Source organism: Grampus griseus (assembly GCF_964374135.1).
Source record: "Grampus griseus genome assembly, chromosome: 17".
Taxonomy (NCBI): domain Eukaryota; kingdom Metazoa; phylum Chordata; class Mammalia; order Artiodactyla; family Delphinidae; genus Grampus; species Grampus griseus.
Window position 1 is genome coordinate 78,744,240 of NC_139011.1, and position 19,871 is coordinate 78,764,110.

The 19,871-nt window shown below is 44.2% G+C and overlaps 1 protein-coding gene across 1 annotated transcript; it reads left to right on the plus strand.

Moving 5' to 3' along the window:
• Positions 1-2,426: 2,426 nt before the first annotated feature.
• Positions 2,427-13,513, plus strand: ALKAL1 (ALK and LTK ligand 1; the record flags this gene model as incomplete). Its single annotated transcript, XM_082674683.1, has 4 exons — positions 2,427-2,592; positions 10,378-10,431; positions 11,880-11,960; positions 13,449-13,513. The coding sequence occupies 4 exons, from the start codon at positions 2,427-2,429 to the stop codon at positions 13,511-13,513; spliced, it is 366 nt and encodes a 121-aa protein (XP_082530809.1).
• Between the last annotated feature and the right edge of the window lie 6,358 nt (positions 13,514-19,871).

A 19,871-nucleotide genomic window follows, 5' to 3' on the forward strand; every position in this document is an offset into this window, starting at 1 on the left:
AAATCTGTAAGAGAAATTAAGGAGACACTCCCATTTACCATTGCAACATAAAGATTAAAATACCTAGGAATAATCCTACCTAAGGAGACAAAAGACCTGTATGCAGAAAACTATAAGGCACTGATGAAATAATTAAAGATGATACAAACAGATGGAGAGACATACCATGTTCTTGGTTGGAAGAATAAACATTGTGAAAATGACTATACTACCCAAAGCAGTCTACAGATTCAATGCAATGCCTACCAAAATACCAATGGCATTTTTCACAGAACTAGAACCAAAAAATTTCACAATTTGTATGGAAACACAACAGACCCTGAATAGCCAAAGCAATCTTGAGAAAGAAAAATGGAGCTGGAGGAATCAGGCTCCCTGACTTCAGACTATACTACAAAGCTACAGTAATCAAGACAGTATGGTACTGGCACAAAAACAGAAATATAGATCAGTGGAACAGGGTAGAAAGCCCAGAGATAAACCCACGCACATATGGTCACCTTATCTTTGATAAAGGAGGCAAGAATATACAATGGAGAAAAGACAGCCTCTTCAATAAGTGGTGCTGGGAAAAGTGGACAGCTACATGTAAAAGAATGAAATTAGAACAAGCCCTAACACCATACACCAAAATAAACTCAAAATGGATTAAAGACCTAAATGTAAGGCCAGACACTATAAAACTCTTAGAGGAAAACATAGGCAGAACACTCTATGACATAAATCACAGCAAGATACCTTTTGACCCACCTCCTAGAGAAATGGAAATAAAAACAAACATGAACAAATGGGACCTAATGAAACTTCAAAGCTTTTTCACAGCAAAGGAAACCATAAACAAGACGAGAAGACAACCCTCAGAATGGGAGAAAATATTTTTCAACGAATCAGTGGACAAAGGATTAATCTCCAAAATATATAAACATCTCATGCAGCTCAACATTAAAAAAACAAACAACCCAATCCATAAATGGGCAGAAGACCTAAACAGACATTTCTCCAAAGAAGACATACAGAAAGAAAGAAAGGAAGGAAGGAAGGAAGGAAGAAAGAAAAAGAAAAAAGCTCTGCACAGCAAAGGAAACCATCCAAAAAACTGAAAAGGCAAGCCACTAAATGGGAGAAAATATTTGCAAACTATCTATCTGTTAAGGGGTTAATATCCAAAATATATTAAAAACACACACAATTCAAGACCAAAAAACCCCCTAAACAACCTGATTAAAAAATGGGCAGGGGAACTGAATAGACATTTTCCCAAAGGAGGCACACAAATGGCCAACAGATACATGAAAAGATGCTCAGTGTCACTAACCATCTGGGAAATGCAAATCAAAACCGCAGTGAGATATCATCTCACACTTGTTCGTATGGCTGTGATCAAAAAGACAAAAAATAGTTAAGCATTGGTGAGCATGCAGAGAAAGGGGAATCCTTGTGCACTGTCAGTTCCCAGTTGGTTCAAAATTAGTACAGCCACCATGGAAAACAGAACTACCATATGATCCCGCAGCCTCGCGTCTGGGTTTATAGCCAAAGGAACTGAAACCGTATCTCAAAGAGATTTGTGCACTCCCATATTCATGACAGCATTACTTACAATAGCCAAGGTACGGAACCTCCTAAGTGTCGGTCAACAACAGATGAATGGATAAAGAAGAGGTCACATACACACACTGGAACACTACTCAGCCATGAGAAAGAAGGAAATCCTGCCGTTTGTGACAACTTGGATGAACCTGGAGGGCATCATGCTAAGTGGAATAAGCCAGACAGGACAAATACCGCATGATATCACATATGGAATTTTTTAAAAGTCAAATTGATAGAAACAGAGTAGAAAAGTGGTCGACTGGGCTGGGGAAACAGAGAGAGGCTAGTAAAAAGACAGACTTTCAGCCATAAGATGATATGGTCTGAGGGTGTTTTTCCCCGACGGATAGTTGATGGGGAGTCCCTGCCCCACGGTCGTTTCTATATCCTTCTTCCGCCAGCTCCGAGCTGGGGGCGGGGCGAGGGGCTGGGGGCGGGGCTCGAGCTCAGGGGACCCGCACCTTCCCTCCCAGCAGCTGCGTCTCCGCCGCCGCGCGCCGCTACTGCGCCGCTCCCCTCGGTCCCGGCCGCGAAGTTGATTCTCTCGATCCCTGTGGGCTGGACGGGGCGGCGGACAGAGCCGGCCTTGCGCGGGGAACCCGGACACCCGCAGAGCCGAGGCGGGGCCGTCGGGGAGGCCGCGCGGACCTGTGAGCATCTGCGCGCTGGGCCTCGCCCAGGTCCCCGGGGCAGCCGCGCGTCCCCGCCCGTGTCCTCGTCCTGCGTCCCTCCCCGAGGCGCGCAGGTGTCGCCCGCCGTCCGTCTTCGGGGCGCGGACCCTCCGCCTCCGCCCGAGACCCGCCTGATCTCCCTCCGGCCGCTCCCGCGCGCCCATGCGACCGGCGAGGCTAAGCGCCCGGCTGCCCGCGCTGCTGCTGCTGGCGCTGGTCCTGTCGCCGCGCGGGACCCAGGGGAGGCCCGGGGGCCGCAGGGGCGCGCGCGTCGCGGGCGAGGAGCCGAAGCCCTGGCTGTCCCTCCCCGCGGCCTCCCGGAGCGCAGGTAAGCAGCCCCGCGCCCGCGGCCCCGTGCGCCGAGCCCAGGGCGGGAGGACTCGTGCGGCCCGGAGAGGCGCGCGCTCGGGGCGGCCTGGCTCGCGCACCGCGGGAGCAGGCCGGCAGCGCTCGCCGCCGACGGCGGGCGCTCGGGGAAAGAGGCAATGAGCTGGTGAGACGTACCGCGGCCGAGACGTTAAGTATCCAGAAACCCATCTTGCGGAGGAACCGGCTCGATGCGCCTCTTCCCCGTGAGAGAGGCCGGGCCTCAGAAGCGGGGGCCCGGAGCCCGAGGACATGCGCTTCAGTCCCAGCGGCCGAGGCGGGGCGGACAGGTTAGCACCTGGCGGCGCCTCTTTCCGGTCCAGCCCGGGTTGGGGATTGGGCCAGGGCCCTGGCGTCGCGCGCCGGGACGCCCCTTTGCGGCCCCCTGGAGCTGGCGCAGGGCCTGGGTAGCTGAGCAGGCTCCACCCGCCGCCGCGGCTCCCGGATCAGCTCTGCGCGCCCAGGTTCCTGGCGTTTCGCTGCCCAACGAGTGATGGGGATGAGAAAAGAGATTAAAAGTAGCCGACACGAGGAGTCCTGAGACACCCCAAGGCGGCGAGGACGGCGGCCGAACGAGGAGTAAACGTGAGAAGCCCGGGGCGAAGCGGCCCGACGGGGCGGCGGGGCTGCGGCTCGCTTAGGGCAGGAAGGCCGGGGCGGAGCAGGAGGAGGGAGCCGCTCAGACGCGCCTCTGCTGGGAGCCCGCGCACCTGCGGAGCGAGGACGCGCTGGCCGCCCAGCCCGGGCAGCGGTAGGCGCCCCTTTCCGGGGGCCGCCCCCCCGGCACCCGCTGGCTGAGAGGTCGCAGCCCACAGCAGCCTTGCTGTCATCTCCTCGCTCTTCTGCCTCTTACTTCACTTTGAACAAAGCAGAGAGGGGTTTCTTAGGACCGTTTTTCTTTCATGATATTTATGATATAAATATATACACATTCACTGCACAAATTTTCATCCAGTACTTGCTGCGTGCCAGTCACCAGGCAGAGGCCGAGGCCACCCAGGGGAGCAGGCAGTCAGGTGTCTGCGTTCTGACGGCACGTTCTAGGTGGGGAGGCGGGGAGGCTGGCGCACAGGTAGACCCAAAGAGGAGGCCAGTGACGGGCTGAAGGGGAGGCGGGGGGTGGAGAAGGTCCAGGAAGCTGAGACAGGAGGACCCAGGACCTCGTCCAGGGCTGGGCAGGGCTTTCCAGCGTGGTGGGGACACACAGGGCTTTCCCGGAGGGGAGCTGGGCAGGATGGTGACCACCGCAGTGATGCAGTGACGGCACCACACCCTTCGCATCCTCGGACTTGCAACTTCTTGGCCCCAACGTTTATCTGAGAATGGAATGTCACTTTGTAAAGTAAAAGAGTGGAAGAAAGTCTCCAACTACTGGAACATTTGTGGTAACATTAATTCAGACCTGTGTCATTGAAGTTTAACAGATCTTTTCTCTGTAAAAGGCTGAAGCCTTACCGAAGTGAGTTTCTAGGGAGAAAGAATATTTTATTAAAAGTTACAATGTAAGTGGCAACAATCCGAAGTTTAAAAAAACAACACAGCCCGGCAGAGCGTGATCTGTGCACCACATCGGTTGCTTTCTCCAGCTGTTTGTGATGTAGTCTTTGGATGACGTGAGGAGGAAGGGTGACTCTTTACATCCGTATCTGAGTCTGTGAAAGTGAAGGGGACACTCGGACATGGGTCAGGGACCAACAAGGACATGAGCTGGCCCTATCCAGGTGGTCCTCACAGGCACACTCGGGTGTGGCGGGGTTCACAGCTCATTCAGGAGGAAACATCTCCCAGGCTCTGGAGGCTAAGGACTGTCATCCCTGCCAGGTACCTCGGGAATTCTGACCCCGTGATTCTGCGACATAGTAAACACCATCACCCGGGCCTTCGCATGCGCTCTGGGCTCTGAAACCCTTGCTGCACCTGCGGCTGCGGTGCCTCCCTTTTCTGTAGGTCAACGGCTTCCCTAAACACTCCCGTGAGGCTCGAGGTGCAGGGATCGGTCCACGTAGGGGAAGCAGTAAGTGCGGAAGCCTCGGGTGAGAGGGTGACCAGCGAGGATGCCGTTAGAATTGGAGGGGGGCACTGGGAAGGAGGAGATGCGAGAGGCAGGTACCCATCACCCTCAGGATTCACCATCCCCGGCCCCCCTTCCTCCCCGCCCCATGCGTTGTTCACGCATCACCCATCCATCAGTTCATCTAGCCACTCACAGCACACACCTGACGTGCTCTGATGGGCGTGGGAATACGAAGTTAACCAACATTATTGACTCGTGCTGAAGGAGCTCAGGTTAATGACCAAACCCCACTCCCCAGGTCTCTGCAATCTGATCCTTCCTTTTTATCGTCCTGCCCATCGCCCTGGTTCAAGCCTCAGGACAATGTCACACTGCCTCCCTAACTTGGGTGGCGCCCTCTGCTGGGCTGCCTCATTGGGCTAAGCGTGGAAAGTGTGTGTTTTCATAACCTGTATCCCTCTCCCCCTGTTGTCTGACCATCACACCAGCAGAATGGAGCAAAGAATCGTTCCCAGAACTCTGCAAAAGAAAGGGAGCACTGCGGTACTCGTCACTGAAATGAAAACAGAGTCAGATGTCTGAGAAGTGGCAGCGGTGGGGCTAGAGAGGGGGGTTGGAGGAATTTGGGACAGAGAAGGAATTGGTGTGAAATTCGGGAGATGGAAGTATGAGGGGGACTTTTAGAAAGTTTTGATGGAAAAGCTTTGCCTTTTCAAGAGATGTCACTGAACGTTTACATTCTTCTGCAGACTTCATGGAATCAGATCTGTGTTGCTGGGTTGTTTTGGGTTTGTTTGTTTTTAATGTGAAACCTTGCTGTCATGAGGCTTAAGGCAGGAATGTGAAGACCATTTTGGAGAGGTTCTTACAAACAATTACAAATGAATATTCTTTTTTTGAGATTAATACATCATTTTAATTGTATTTTTTAATTTTTAAAATTTTTTTTATTTTTTTTGCGGTACGCGGGCCTCTCACTGTCGTGGCCTCTCCCGTTGCGGAGCACAGGCTCCGGACGCGCAGGCTCAGCGGCCATGGCTCACGGGCCCAGCCGCTCCGCGGCATGTGGGGTCTTCCCGGACCAGGTCACGAACCCGTGTCCCCTGCATCGGCAGGCGGACTCTCAACCACTGCGCCACCAGGGAAGCCCTTAATTGTAATTTAAAATATAAAATACATATTACTTAGGTTGATCTTATCCTAAGTGCTGAAAAGTAGGTGCTTTAAGTGTCTTTTAAAAATTTTTTTTTTTACTTTTATGTTGGACTATAGTTGATTTACAATGTTGTGTTAATTTCAGTACAAATGAATATTCTTAGTAGTGCCAGGCTGTTTCCTCCCCAGTCACAGACCTGCAGTGGCTTCTCTGGATTTTCCAAGAAAGCCCTAACTTCTCTTGAAGGCAGGACATTTAAGTCCCCTGTGACCTGCCCCATCTTCCCTTCTGTGGTTCTCCCAGGGTGTGGGTCGCATGGGCGGGGCCTGCCCCTTGCAGATGCCGTAGCCGCTGTCTGTGCTTTTCTGCCAGCTCCTGGAACGCGCTTCTGTCATCTCTGCCTGTCACAATTCACCTCTCCTTCCAGGCCCTCTTCCTTCATGATGTCTTTGTAGCTATTTCCATGTGGGAAAAAAAAAAACTAAATCCTAAATTCTTTGTAATATTATCAGTGAAATATTACAGATACTGTACATTCCAAAAATATATTTTGGCAAGTATTGTGGTACAATTTTAAATAATTTGAACACTAGGTATATTAAAAATCAGGGTGCCCCTACGTACCACACATATGTTTCTTTGCTCCGTCAACTGCATGGGCCTGGAAACAACCATACCCCAGTAGCAACAAGCACACCTGGTACCCGGACTTCGGTTTCCTTTTTGTTGCCCTCGACGCAGCTTGTGGGATCTTAGTTCCCCGACCAGGGATTGACCCCAGGCCCTGGGCAGGAAAAGTACCGAGTCCTAACTACTGGACCGCCAGGGAAGTCCCAGACTTCGGTTTCTAATACCATCCTCTATAAGAGGAACCAGGGCTCCTTGGAGAAACGACTGGTACTAACACCGAGACAGGAAATTATTCAGGAGGAGCCTGGAGCATCCTGTAGTGCCCGAAAGTAAAGAAGTGATAAAAATTCAAAACACCGCCAACAAAGCCCCCCATGATGAGATAATTTTACTGGAAAGAATTCTGTGTCTTGTCTTCTAATAATCACAGACTACAAATACATTCGTAATAATATTGTAACTTATTGATTATGAAGTAATTCACTGTTGAATGTTCAAGAAGTTTTGTATCTTGTTTGGAACATTTAGTTTACTGCTTTCAAACTTGAATGTGCAAATAAATCTCCTAGGAGTTCTTGTGAAAGTGACTCTATAGGTCTGGGCCTGAAATTCTATATTTCTTACAAGCTCCCAGAAGACCCATGGAACAGAGTTATTAATAAACATGAATTTTTTTCAAACACTTACATTTTCCCTCAGTGATTCTCTCAGCACTGATGTAATAAATCTAGTTCTTATTTTTGAAAGTAGAATTGTTTTTATATATTTAGAAAGAGAATAATCATGCCAGCTCCTTAACTAAAGGAAATGATAACTCAGGGAACTATATAACAAACATTTCAATTCAAGTACATGAAAAATGCTAGATTAAAACATAAAGTAATGCCCTTCAGTACTTCCAGAGGTACTAAGGATCCACTAACGTGGCTTTGTAAAGAATCGATCATGGCAGAGTAAATTATCTCTATGGTAAGATATTAAGTTATACGCAAGTAAAAGCAAACACCAAACATTTTCTGTTATTTTCTAGTTGTTCTGTATTATGATTTTTTTATTATTTCACATGATCTCTGCTCATTTTTAACAAGAAGTAGGTACAAGAGATAAGCCTGCCAACATTATATACATAATATGCAAGTCTGTTCCTTTAAAAATATATGATTGTAAACTTAAAATTGTTGAGGGTGGCAGATGGTAACTGTTTTGGTTAAATGAAAACTAGAAATTTTCATAAATTGGATGAATGAGATGATAGGTTATTCAAGTTGTTCCAGGATAATCATCAAGCATTACCTAGGGATCCTTTTATTTATTTATTTTAACTATTTATTTATTTATGGCTGTGTTGGGTCTTCGTTGCGGTGCACGGGCTTCTCATTGCGGTGGCTTCTCTTGTTGCGGAGCACGGGCTCTAGACACGCGGGCTTCAGTAGTTGCAGCACGCAGGCTCTGGAGCGCAGGCTCAGTAGCTGTGGCGCACGGACTTAGTTGCTCCGTGGCATGTGGGATCTTCCCGGACCAGGGCTCGAACCCATGTCCCCTGCATTAGCAGGCGGATTCTTAACCACTGCACCACCAGGGAAGTCCTGGGATCCTTTTATTTTTAATCCATCTGTACATGTAATCTCCCATACCGTTGTCCTTAGATACCAGAGGGGTGAAACCTACATTCTATTCTTGTGCCGTCCAGCATGGTAGCCACTGGGTACCTATGAGTACTGAACACTTGCAGTGCGGCTGGTCCAAACTGAGGTGTGCTGTGAGTGTAAAGTACACCTTGGGTTTTGAAAACTTAGTATAAAAAATGTAGACTATCTTACTAGTAATTTTAAAATATTGATTACATATTGAAAGGATAATATTTTGGATATAATGGGTTAAATAAAGTATTAATTTTAATTTAATTAAAATTAATTTTAATTTTTCAACTTTTTTTTTACTTTTTAAAATGTGGCTACTAAAAATTTTAAATTACATATGTGGCTCCCATTTCTATAATGGAAGCTGATTGTTAAGATTGTTTTCCATCAGAGCCCAATCATCTAATTTTGTTGTTGGGGGTAGTTTTCTCATATTCAGTCCTTCATTTAATATTTCGTTGATTGAAAGTTATCACCAGGGCATCTAATCCCTAAATACAGATTCATTTTCAGTTAACTAGTTGCTTATTGAAAAATGAAAACAGATTTACATTGAAAAAAGTTAAAGTTGGACTTCCCTGGTGGTTCAGTGGTTAAAAATCCTCCTGCCAATGCAGGGGACACGGGTTGGAGCCCTGGTCTGGCAAGATCCCACATGCTGCAGAGCAACAAAGCCCATGCACTACAACTACTGAGCCTGCGTTCTAGAGCCTGCGAGCTGCAACTACTGAGCCCGTGAGCCAGAACTACTGAGCCCACATGCCACAACTACTGAGTCTGCACTCTAGAGCCCATGCTCTGTAACAAGAGAAGCCACTTCACTGAGAAGCCCGTGCACCGCAACGAAGAGTAGCCCCTGCTTGCCACAGCTAGAGAAAGCCCGTGTGCAGCAACGAAGCCCCAACGCAGCCAAAAATAATAAAAAAAATAAATTAATTTTTAAAAATGTTAATGAAAAGAGTATGCACTGAAAAATCTCTCTTCCCTCCCACCCCCAGAATCCTTGTCGCTGTTGCCTCTCTGCAGACAATCACCATTTTAGCTGAATGCAAATAGGATGCTACAGCAGGCGCTGGCAACCTTTCTCTATTTCAAACATTTTCAAAATATTTGAGGCTCGGTGAGCCATGCAATCTCTGCAACAATGTCTTGCCCCCGCATCGTAGCACGAAAGCAGGCGTAGGCCACACGTAAGTAATGAGCATGGCTGTGGTCCAATAAAACTTTATTTACAGTAACAGGCGTGGGGCAGGAGGAGTCCTGAGGGCAGTTTGCTAACCCCTCCACAGGCCAGCGCTGTTCCACACACGCACGATAACTTCTCTGTAAACCTTTTATCCCATCTCTGCATCGACTCTCGCCCCTCCGTACCAGGCATGATGATCTTTAAAATGAGGTATCCCTCCCTTGCCTAAAAATCCTTCCCTTCTCCTCACCCTTAGACAAAGTTTATAAAGGATGGTGAGTAGCCTCACCTCACCTCTCCCCGTCACCCTGGCCAGGGCTGGACATACAGACTTGGAATCAGCTGCGTGAACAACCACAAGCTCATGTGTTTAGTGCTTGTCATTATAGTCTCCTTGTAAGGATATTAAAACTTTTTTATTGAGGCAAAATTGACGTACAACATTACCTTGGTTTCAGGCGTACAACATAATGATTCGATGTTTGTATACATTGTAAAACGATCACCACGAGAAGTCTGGTTACCATCCGTCACCGTACAGTTAACTTTCAGGGTTTACTCTTGGCAACCTTCTAACGTGCTCTACAGTATTACCGACTATATCCTCATGCTGTCCATCGCACCCCCATGACTTATTTATTTTATAACCAGAGGTTGGTACCTCTTGACCTCCTTCGTCACCTATTCTGCTTCCTCCCCAAAGCCCCTCCCCTCTGGCAACTACTGTTCTGTTCTCTGTTTCTGTGAACCTAGTTTTGTTTGCTCATTTGTTTTGTTTTTTAGATTCCACGTGGAAGTGGAGTCATATAGTATTTGTCTTTCCTGTCTGATTTATTTCACTTAACGTAATTCCCTCTGGGTCCATCCACGTTGTCACAAATGGCAGGGTATCATTCTTTCTTATGGCTGAGTGCTATTCTGTTGTATACATATATACCACATTCATTCATCCATCAGTGAACAGTGAACAAGCACTTAGGTTGCTTCCGTATCCTGGCTGTTGTAAATAATGCTGCAGTGAGCACGGGGGTGCAGATATCCTTCTGAGTTAGTGTTTATAAGGAGAGTTTTTAATGATGGAAATGCATTCAAGAAATTCTAAAGGTTTTTTTTCTTTTCAGAAATATTCCCAAGAGATTTGAACTTAAAAGACAAATTCATAAAGCATTTCACAGGTAGGCGTGAACTTTATCAGCGATTCAATTAAAAAGATTGTAGCATATTACTCCATGAGGCATTGAGGGCATGAAAATAAATGTCTGTTAGAGGCTCACAGTCCTGTCAGGGAGGTAGGCAAATGCTACTAGCTTGTTTTAATGGTGATGGGAACCAGATCTGGGTGAATGATAGAAGTGTAAACAGAATTTTAGGGAGACACAGGAAGTGGACAGTTTTGCCAAGAACTACCAGAAAAGGCTGTCGTGGACACAATATATGAGCTGGGCTCTAAGGATGAATAGGGTTTTCCCAGATGAGAGAGGCATCCTGGTCAGAAGCAATCCTTTGGACACATGGTGTGGTTTGGGGCAGGACCGGGCGGCCAGTTTAGGCAAGGGTGTGTGTGGCCACTGGGCAGAGTGTGGCTGGAAGGTGGGGGGAGTTGTACTGTGATGAGTCCTCCGTGGTGTGCTGGGGATTTAGCTGTGCTCCCGGTCGGCGACACAGAGGAAGTGTTTCTCACAGGGCAGAGCAGATTCCCTTCATGTGTCACATGGTGAGCACCGGTGGCTTTCTCTCCCACGACACTCCTTGGTTCTTCGGATCAACTTGGGGAATCATTGCAATCATCCTGTGCCCCATGTTCTAGCAAATCACTTAATTCGAAGCGTGCACCCTGACCTTTACTCTGTGCCTAGTCATTCCCCCGCCTTTCCCTGTTTTACATCTCAGGCCAATAAGCTGGCAAAGATGTGGGTTCCCCCTTGACCAAAGCCCAGGGCCACCTTGTTAATTAACTTTGGAACGAGGTCGTGAAGACCCTCCTGAGGCACGGAGAAGTGTAAGAAATTTCCTGATGTTTCTAGAACCCTGGTAGTGGCACCGTGGGCTCCCCTACTTCTACCACTTCCATAAAAAGCAGACTGCAGATGTAGGGATGAATTTTGGTGAGGACTCTCTTGGGTTTGTGGGGAAAATAAGGGAAGTCTCAAGACCCTGTCCACCTTCCAGTGGTCCTTGACACAAATCACTCTAAGTAGAAAATGGAATAAATGTCTCTGCATATAAACATTCACTCCTATTAAATAAAATGAAGAACAGAAAGTGGAAACCGTGGATATTTATTTTTTATTCTTTCACATCCGCTTGCTTTGCTCTCTGCAGATTTTTTGTTTTTCTGTCTAGAGCTTTTCTCTCTTACTTATTCTGAGGAGTTCTCCTGAAATAGACTTATGTTCCATTATGTGAGATGTTGAGAATGTGGAGTGAATTTCGATTGTTTTTCACAGATTACACCTCACTGCCTGCCTCAGAGTCTGGGGGAGGAGACGTGCCCCCAGGCAAGGTCTTTTAAGGGCATGGAAAGATGTAAACCAGTTATATTATCTCTATCCATAAAGTGCTGGCAGATTTGATTGGAAAACACACCTATGTGTATCGTAAGCATTCTTTTCCTGTCCAATAGGGCCGGTCACGTTTTCAGCCGAGTGTAGCAAACATTTCCACAGGCTCTACCACAACACCAGGGACTGCTCAATGCCAGCTTGTAAGTAACTTGGGTCATTTTTGTCCTTTTTAAAAAATCTTTATCCAACAGTAAATGCACGTGATTTTAAACTTCAGCTGTCTGTGAGTGGGAAATAATAGACTAAACATTGTATGACGTGCTGTTTACAACATTGACGGTGCTTAAATTTAAGGTGTGTGCGTTCTGTTGACACCATGAGCAATGAAACCACATTCTAATTGGGACTATTTCAGACAGATCTGAAAATAGCCAGATTTCCTTAAGGACCACAATGTCTGTCAGGATTTATCATTTGATAAATTATAAACCTTTTATCATTTATCAAATTCCTTGGCATAAATAAGGCACTCTCTTATATAAATGGAAAAAAAAAAAAGATGACCATGAAGTGTAAGTCAAAATTTCCCCCTAAGTTTTTTTTTTTTTAAACAAATTTTATTTATTTTATTTATTTATTTTTGGCTGTGTTGGGTCTTCGTTGCTGTGTGCAAGTTTTTTCTCTAGTTGCGGTGAGCGGGGGCCACTCTTCATTGCGGTGCGCAAGCTTCTCATTGTGGTGGCTTCTCTTGTTGCGGAGCATGCGCTCTAGGCGCGTGGGCTTCAGTAATTGTGGCTCGTGGGCTCAGCAGTTGTGGTTCGAGGGCTCTAGAGCGCAGGATCAGCAGTTGTGGCGCACGGGCTTAGTTGTTCCACAGCATGTGGGATCTTCCCGGACCAGGGCTCAAACCCATGTCCCCTGCACTGGCAGGCGGACCCTCAACCACTGAGCCACCAGGGAAGCCCTCCCCCTAAGTTTTTACGAGTAGTTTCATATCGCATCATTTCTATGCTGAGTGATAGACTTTTCTGAATAACGGTAGCGTGCGTTTTAAAGGTTGTCTAAAGAATTCTTTGGGATTCTTAAGTTACTGAACTAAATAGCAATTCCAAACATTATATTTAAATGCTCCCCTTTAAACTGCCCAAATCATCATTAAGTGTGGTAACTCAGTTGGCTAATTTTAAATTCCTTTCTAAATCTAAACTTTCTTTTTAAAGAAAATGAACTTTAAACGTTTTGCATTTTTTTAAACTAAATTGGTCATCTTGAGGGATATTTAATTTTACTTGGGATGTTCAGTCAGAGTTGTTATGATTTTTTCAAAAACTGCTTGTGTTTGATGACTAGAGAAAATGAATCTTGTTGGCATCTAGGCAGAATGATTAAGTGGTAGCACAGCATATGGTGGAGAAACTCTGGGCTTTGGAATGAAACTGCTTACTAGCTATGAGACTCTTAACATTTTGAGGCTGTTTTCTCATCTCTAAAGTGAAGATGACAGTAACATCTTAGCTGCTTATATCATCAGGAGAATCAATGAGAAAATCCGGGTTAAGTACTTGCTATATTAGATGTTTATTAAATTATGGCTATCATTATTAAGAATTAGCGACAATAACTTAACATGGTTTTCCCCACATTTGTAGTAACCATATACACAATTTACTTTTAAATGTTTCTCCTAGATTACAAAAGATGTGCTAGATTGCTCAAAAGATTAGCAGTGAGTCCTCTGTGCTCACAGGCATAGAAGACCTACGTGTGAGTATGTATTTATTAATTTTTCTTATTCTGTTTAACAGCCTGACTCTCTTAAGAAATTTTGAACAATTTAAAAAGCCCAGGAAGCTGATTTTAGCACCACCAAATAACTTTAACCTGTGGATTTTCCACTTAGTGTTAAAGCTTGGTCTAAATGGTTTATTGAATTAATAAAAAAATGTCCTCAACAGTGATTGAATTAATAGAAACAGCTTTTGGGCAGCCTTACGAGTCCTCAGTGATTTTTTAAAATATTTCAACATTTGATGTTATGTCATTATTGTGCAGAAACCGTATGCATATACACATTAGATGAACCAAACTGTTTAAAGGTCTACCTTTTTTTTAACTGGTCAAAGTATAATAAAAGTAGATATAATAAAAGTAGGGCCCTAAAATTTTGATTTATGCTATATAGGTTATAATAAGAGAGGAAGTATTAGAAGAATAGAAGAAAAAGCAAACAATCAAACGTATAGTGAACATGTAAGCATTTTGCCAGAGTGAAATTAAGTTAGAATTTTCGTTCTGGCTAAATGACCTTTGGAACCCTAGGGCAATAAAGTATTTGTATGACCTAGATAAATCAAAAGGAAATTCTCACATTTATTTACAAAAGTAGAGTCTATACAAAAGACTGAAAGGTGTTCATTTCTTTGCAAATATCTTTCTAATCAGTAGTTCTTTCTGGTGTAGTACAGAGTCAACATTTGGGGGGTGGGAGCGGGGAAGGGGGGTGTCCTCAGCGTTCCAGTACCCCAGACAAGTCCCTTTTAAAGTTCCTCAGCTTTCTAGGGTGGACATCAAAGTCTGGAGAACCTGTAGTCTGGAAGTATCTGTGAATATCTCGATCTGGCCAACGTAACTTAATTTATCCCAATAACTGCATGGGGATGTGATAGGCTCTGATAGGTTTGCTGTGACAATTACTGAGACAATTCTGGCCTATTGTTGATGTTGCTTTTCTTATTCTTATTGAAAAAGCAATTATAAATTAATAATAATAATTGGCACTCAATTCTGCATATTTAAATTTGCTGAACTAAAAATTTCCCCTTTTTTTTAGATTAAGAAAATCAGTTAGATCATTTCAGTGTTCAGTGGCAAGATATTCACATCAGTTACTCTCATCCCATCTCCAACCTTTTGAATAATGCAAAATAAGAATAAATGAAGAAAACTCATGAGGCTCTTGAAGTGACCTAAGTCAAGCCATGTTTGAAAAGAAAATCAATCAGTCACTCAAGCCACGTTTATCTTGTTCTTTGCTTTGATATATTTTATCCGAATGAGTAAATGTACATAAAGTCCAAAAAGCAACCTCATAACTGGAAAACTTCTCAAAAAAACAAGTACTGTATTATAATTTAAAATATTTTATGCAAACTTACATTCTCCTGGGACAAGATGCATAGAGGACAGACCTGATAAACAGGCCCCTTTAAACTTGCAGTGTTTGGAGATTTAGTGAGTTTTTTTCTGGAGGAGTCATCTCTGATAGTATCTGTTTCCACGTACTTAACAAGGAATTCGAGTATTACAGATGAATAAATTTTAGGAATATTTTTGAGTTATTTAGGTGATGTCAAGTTCACTTTTTGGCTTCTGCAGATATCTTAAAACTTGAACGGTGGAAGTCATCATTTAAACTTTCTGAAAGTACCGATCAATCCCCTCCACATACACGTAAATCTACATTCTCAGGATTTGACTGTAAATTAAAAGTCCACAGATTCTTTAAACAAAATAAAATAAAATATAACTATATTAAAACTATGCATATGTTTAAATATGTTAAAAACCAGATCATAAATGACATTTTTCTTCTTCCCTCCCACAGGTATTTCTTAAGAACGTAAATCTAATTCGAAGGAAAAATAGTACCTGGAATCGTACTAACTGTAAAAAAGAGATAAACTTCTAATTTTATGGTGTATTAAGATGAGTAAAATAAGAGACTTCTCAGAAATAACTGGTGAGCTGTGTCCTAGCATAGGATGCGATCTTCCTTGGTTTATTTTGGTGTATATAGTAATTTGAAATTTTTTAATACAAAGTTTAATTCACATATTGCAAATAGAATATTAAAATTTATGCTATTCTACTTTATTTTTGCTATATATATTATTTTCTTGTATGGTTAACATTCCATAGATGTAGGAATTATATATTTAATTATGTAAATTATGTCTGAGCATGCCAAAGAGAAATGATATTTTCGATATGATTTTTTGTAACATGTTTGTTGAATAATCATGTACAAGGTCCCCTTTTATAATTCTAATTTAATAATATTTAATACATTTATTCAGAATTTGTTACTTTTATTTGCATTCATCTGAAACGTGAATTTTGTTCAAACTGAAATATGAAAAATCTGTGTTTTCTTGAATTAAAGACATTTGTAGCAGAGCTCATACTATTGAAATAAGATTACCATATATGTATACATGTGTAAATATTCATTTTCTGAACTGATAGCTGAGATCCTGAGACCATTTATGTCTTTTTGAACTTGGAGCATATGGTATTGCTGCCTTAAATAAGAAAAAGTCCAAATGAACTTGGTGAGGAGAAGAATGTGTGGGCACCTGGGAGCTCTGTTTAGAAAATAACAACACGCCTGACGCATTTAATCAGTTTCATTTAAAAACAATGATGTAAAAATGAGAAACCTAAACAAAATAAGAGGAAACCCCACCCTTTTAGAGGTCCTCGTGCATGACCCCGTGCAGGCTAAGAACTGCCGACTTAACTGACTTGAGCCTGGAGATCTACGGATAGTGTGAGATGCAGAAAGGCCTCAGACAGCCCCGGGGAGCAGCCTCTGGAGGATGGAGATGCCGGTGATGCTATGGCCGTGGTGAGTTTGGGGGAAGAGGTCCAGGGTGGTGACTGGGGGGTGGACGGGGACGAGGCGTTCAGCCCAGGAGTCCGCGTGTAGTTAAAGACCGAGACCCCCGAGCCGCCGGCTGCACCGTCACCTGCCGTTAAGGTCAGAGAGAGGAAAGGACACCCCCCGATAGAACTGCAGTGGAGTCTTGTTAAGGGGACTTTTGAGTTCCTTAATTATCTGTCCCCAACCCAACCTAAAACCAGCCTCTCTCCCGACTTCTAACACTGCAGGTTAGCTTTGTTTCTTTCTGAACTTTCTATGCACAGAATCTCGTAGACCCTCCTGTTCTGTCTCGGCCTGCGTTTGCTCACCACTGCGTTTATGAGGTCTGTCCCTAGCACTGCACACCACTGTCATTATCACTTACAAAGTGATGCGCTTTGGCTGTCTTGGATGGGACATTTCCCCGCTTGCTTCTCAGTTGTCTTTCATCTTTCGTCAATTGTCTTTATGGAGGTTATAAGCCAAAGTAACAGATATTTTTCAGGGAACAGATTGGCCCATAAACTTCTGCAGTAGCTGTAAGGAAGCAGTGTGGAGTGGGGGTTTAAAAACGTGGCTCGCGACGTTCGGTCTTGAATTCTGCCACGGCAGCAGGTAGTCCTGGGTAGCTCTTTATCCTCTTTGGACCCTGGGTTTCCAGTCTGCAAATGGAATGATAACCCTTAACTCATAACGCCTGCAAACCCTTTAGCCCACTGTTGGGCACACAAGAGCATACACAGATGGGGGCTCTGATCATACAGCCTCAGACTCTATTTTAAAAAATCAGTTTATTTCTCTTCTAAAAAATGTAATCATGGCTATTCTGTTTAATTGGAATGGAGCTAGCTGTCTATTGAAAACTGAGCATAAATTAGTTGTGTGGTTTGCGTTTCATGGGTTGGAGAGAATTCAGCTGAAAATTTTTCTGCCCACTCCTAGATTTTCATGCCAAAACAGAAAGAAACAATCTCCAATTTTTGCAGCAAAATATTTCAAACAAATAAGTGCTAGTTTCTTTTATTTCATCAATATATTTGTGTATGTGTTCAAAATTATCTAGTTTCCTAATAACAGAAACAACATTTTTTATTTTTTAATTTTTATTATTTTTTTCTTTTTTCAAAGAAGATGTTGGGGGTAGGAGTTTATTAATTAATTAATTTATTTTTGCTGTGTTGGGTCCCCGTTTCTGTGCGAGGGCTTTCTCTAATTGTGGCAAGCTGAGGCCACTCTTCATCGTGGTGCGCGGGCCTCTCACTATCGCGGCCTCTCTCGTTGCGGAGCACAGGCTCCAGACGCGCAGGCTCAGTAGTTGTGGCTCACGGGCCTAGTTGCTCCGCGGCATGTGGGATCTTCCCAGACCAGGACTCGAACCCATGTCCCCTGCATTGGCAGGCAGACCCTCAACCACCGCGCCACCAGGGAAGCCCTATTTTTTAAAATGTTTATCTTATACTGGAGTATAGATGAATTACAATGTTGTGTGAGTTTCAGGTGTACGGCCAAGTGATTCAGTTATACATATACACATATTCATTCTTTTCCAGATTCTTTTCCCATATAGGTTATTACAGAGTACTGAGTAGAGTTCCCTGTGCTAGACAGTAGGTCCTTGTAGAAACAACAAGTTTTCGATTAAACAAAGAAAAGACCATTTATGGCAGGACACTAGGGTAACTCATGGGTTCCAACTTTGACCTTGAGACAGACAGGCATCCAGGGACCCTGGACCTTAACAGTAAGAATTTATGGTTAAAAACATTCTACTCCAATGAAGACATAGAAAAAAGAATTTATGGAACTGCCCTCGAGAAGACTGCCACTGGTGAGATGTAGCTTTTTTAAATGCTCAATTTCCATGTTTTTCCATTCAAATGTTAAAGTTTTTGATAAGGAGGACCTGACTAGCCCAGATCAGATCCTGTGCTGACATCAAAGAGTGAGCTTTTTTTTTTTAATCTTTTTTTCTTTATTTTTTTTAACATCTTTATTGGAGCATAATTGCTTTACAATGGTGTGTTAGTTTCTGCTTTATAGCAAAGTGACTCAGCTATACATATACATATATCCCCATATCCCCTCCCTCTTGCGTCTCCCTCCCACCCTCCCTATCCCACCCCTCTAGGTGGTCACAAAGCACCGAGCTGATCTCCCTGTGCTGTGTGGCTGCTTCCCACTAGCTATTTTACATTTGGTAGTGTATATATGTCCATACCACTCTCTCACTTCATTCCAGCTTACCCTTCCCCCTCCCCGTGTCCTCAAGTCCATTCTCTAGTAGGTCTGTGTCTTTATTCCCGTCTTGCCCCTAGGTTCTTCCTGACATTTTTTTTTTCCCTTAGATTCCATATATATGTGTTAGCATACGGTATTTGTCCTTCTCTTTCTGACTTACTGAGTGAGCTTCTTTATGGGGAAAAACAGTCTGCTACTCACTGGCTGTGTTGCCTCCTAGTGGTTCCATATTTTCAACAGCCTGTCAAAGCTTCTCACTTCTGTGAAACATTGAACATCTCTTTAATCCGTTTGCTTGACTAAAAGCCAAGAAGAGAAGCTACAATAGGGTTGAGGAGGAAGGAGCTGAGTTCTGTTTATTCTGCTAATTCCGCTGCCCCACTGATTTATCACCAGTGCGCAGAAGGGCCTTCAGTGATTCATGGAAAGTACTTGCTTTGCTGTAAAGAATTAGACTCTACCTCCATCACTGTTTGGGCTTCTGTCATTTTATTAAAATAGCAGCCTCCAAAATTAGAATTTGAGTTCATCAGCTCCAAAGCACTTGTGGAATGACTTTAACTATGAAAATATCCATAAATTAAAGATGTTCTGAACCGGGTTCTAATGGAAACTATTTCATGTGTATGAGGGTGAAACACAGACAGTAACTATCTATTTTTGAATGTGGGTTGTGTGCAAAAGATTAGACTGAGCTGTTTCTCACGTTTATTTCATTCTTATAAAGTTAAATTGTGAGGTAGGGAGCATCAGTGTTCAGCCTTAATTTAGAGGCAGAGGACTAAAGCTTCAAGGTTTTTAATAACTCCCTCAGGTGTGTGTGGAGAACATGAAGCAGAGTGAAGACTTGGTCCCGGGTTCTCTGACTCTAAGTCTGATATTCTTTGGATGTTACCACATGACTCGTAGCGTCTGAGTGCTTCCCGTTGTGTCACACGAGCCCACTGGGTGTGTCGCCGTCCATGGAAGGGAGCTTGGGTCCTGGTGTCTGCAGGGCAGACCTGACAGGAAGAGGGGCTCAAGAATCAGCTTGGACAGAGAGGATGGGTTACATCAAAAGCCAAAGTCATGGACTTCCCTGGTGGCGCAGTGGCTAAGAATCCGCCTGCAAATGTAGGGGACACAGCTTCGAGCCCTGGTCCGGGAAGATCCCACCTGCCGCGACACAACTAAGCCCGTGTGCCACAACTACTGAGCCCACTCACTTAGAGCCCGTGCTTTGCGACAAGAG